Genomic DNA, 2,248 nt, shown 5'->3' on the forward strand with positions numbered 1-2,248 from the left:
AAATCATAGTAGTATTAAATTTGTATATATTATTTGTAGAAACATTTTAGTTATATATTGTCACCATAAGAAAAATATCTAATTCAATAATTTATTATCTTAACAAAAATGCATTATAAATATTAAATATTATATATTATATATTTGTATATATTTAATATTTATACATACTATTTTACACAATTTTTAGCAAAATAATTAATCATAAAAATATTAAAAGTTTCAGAATAGAATAACTAAACATATTACAATAGAAAAAATAAAAACACTAAATATCAAATATACGTATTTTTATGTTGTCTTTGAGTTTTAGACATATTGTTATATAAAAAATCCTTCATATAGAATAACTGAACATATGTTTCATTTGAGTCTAAAACGGGAATATCCTTTAGGAATAATCCAAGCTTATAAAGAGAAAATCACATAACTTGTCTAGAATTCGAAACAAATCCAAGCAATAACTGAAATATTTATGACCTTAATTACGTTAATAAGACAGAGTAAGATGAGGTAAGAATAAGTGAGAAGTGTAGAAGCACAAAGGCCCAAAAAGTAATCGTGCGGACGAAATTGAAGCTGTTGGTGTGATGAGTTTCAATTTTGCTAATTAATGTAAGATTTCTTTTTCCGATCAGAGTCATAAAAGAATGAGACAGAATCCACGCGGGCACTTCCCATATCTTGAGAAACGCATAACCTTGATTTCGTAACGCATACGGAGTGACAAAAAAAATAAAAAATAGAAAAAATAGAAAGAAGAAAGAAAGAAAGAAAAAGGAAACCCTAATAAAATCCCCATTTATTGTGGCGCCATGGCCAATGTATCTTTCCCCACTATCTCTTCTCTTCTCTCTTAGGCCTTAGCATGGAAACTCTCTTGTGACGGAAAAAACCAAGAACCGTTTCAGCTTCTAACAGTGCAATTGCATTACATTACTTAATGTAATGGCAAGTGGATGGGTGAAATCGTTGCATTGCAAGTCAAGAGCATTTGAAGATGTTTACCATCCTACCCCCAGCAAAATCTTGATACCCAGCGCTAGCTGCAGGAGGAGCTTCCAGACCATTAAAGAAATGGTTGATATTCCAAAGCCCATGCCGAGGACCAAGCCCATGCCAAAGCCCATGCCGAGGTCAAGGAAAAACAAGAATAGTCTTCTTGAGAAGCATCCGAGTTCGAGATACCCGGCGTCGACCAAGCCCGAATTGGACACAGCTTTGGGCCCGAAGGCTTCCATGAACCGCTCGCAGAGCACTGCAGCCACGTCAGCAAGGCCCGTGACAGAGCTGCCCGACGGGCATCCTTCGAGGAACGTAGTGGAGATTATATTTCACACGAGTTGGGGCCCAAAACCGTTCCCGGGCCGTGTGGAGGTGATATTCAAGATCCAGAACGGGGCCCGGACGGTTTCGCGGTTCGAGGAGTTTCGCGAGGGGGTTAAGGCCCGGGCCGCGGCGTGTTCTGCAGGCTTGATGGGCGAGGAAGGGAGCAACTGGGAGAAGGAGAATGCGCGGTGCGTGGCGGACGGAAATGAGGTTATGCGGTTCCAATGCTTGGGTCCCACGGAGGACGGCGCCGCCGCGGTCTGGTCGTTTCCGGAGAGGAAGGGCTCGACAATCTGCACGTTTTCCGGCAGCGGTGGTGCACACGAGAGCGCCGGCGGCGGCAAGGGAAGGAGGGCGATGCTCGTTTGCCGGGTAGTTGCGGGTCGGGTCTCGAAGCAACTCGGGATCGCTGACTCGGGGTTGGAGAAGCGAGTTGGGTTTGACTCGGTGAGTGGGGAAAACGGTGACTTGTTAGTGTTCGACTCGCGGGCCGTGTTGCCCTGTTTTCTTATTATTTACAGATTGTAAAAAAAAAAATGGAAAGGAAATTATTTACCTTTCTTTCTTCCTTTATTTTTTTCTTAAATATTATTTCTGTTTTATTATTTTTTTATTGCGGGTTAATGTATGTATGTTTGTTTATTATTATCGGGGTTTCGACCAGTCTGAGAACTAATTTTTTAAACAATTTTAAACACTTTTTTTAAACACTTTTTATTCCAATTCTTGTTAGATATTATGTTAGCATTTTGTAATTTAGATACTAAGATTTTATACTGTTAACGATTATGATTTATTTTATAATATGATGGCCAGCTCTTGGCAATCCGTTGTTTAGTGTTATTTTTGTGTTATTTATTTAAATAGTCTTGTGATATTAACTATTTTTGGAGTGATATGTAATGGTTAAATGAAGGTC

At 39.1% G+C, this 2,248-nt stretch overlaps 1 protein-coding gene across 1 annotated transcript; it reads left to right on the forward strand.

Moving 5' to 3' along the window:
• Positions 1-680: 680 nt before the first annotated feature.
• On the forward strand, positions 681-1,982 carry LOC107617913 (uncharacterized). The gene has a single exon (XM_016319793.3). It carries the CDS (start codon positions 949-951, stop codon positions 1,855-1,857), a length of 909 nt encoding a protein of 302 aa, XP_016175279.1. The 5' UTR covers positions 681-948; the 3' UTR covers positions 1,858-1,982.
• Positions 1,983-2,248: the final 266 nt, after the last annotated feature.

This window comes from Arachis ipaensis, chromosome B1 (assembly GCF_059453495.1).
Source record: "Arachis ipaensis isolate K30076 ecotype BB chromosome B1, ASM5945349v1, whole genome shotgun sequence".
Classification (NCBI taxonomy): domain Eukaryota; kingdom Viridiplantae; phylum Streptophyta; class Magnoliopsida; order Fabales; family Fabaceae; genus Arachis; species Arachis ipaensis.

Bases quoted from the DNA above. Each gene is read 5' to 3' on its own strand.
- LOC107617913 (XM_016319793.3), top strand. From the start codon at position 949: ATGGCAAGTGGATGGGTGAAATCGTTGCATTGCAAGTCAAGAGCATTT.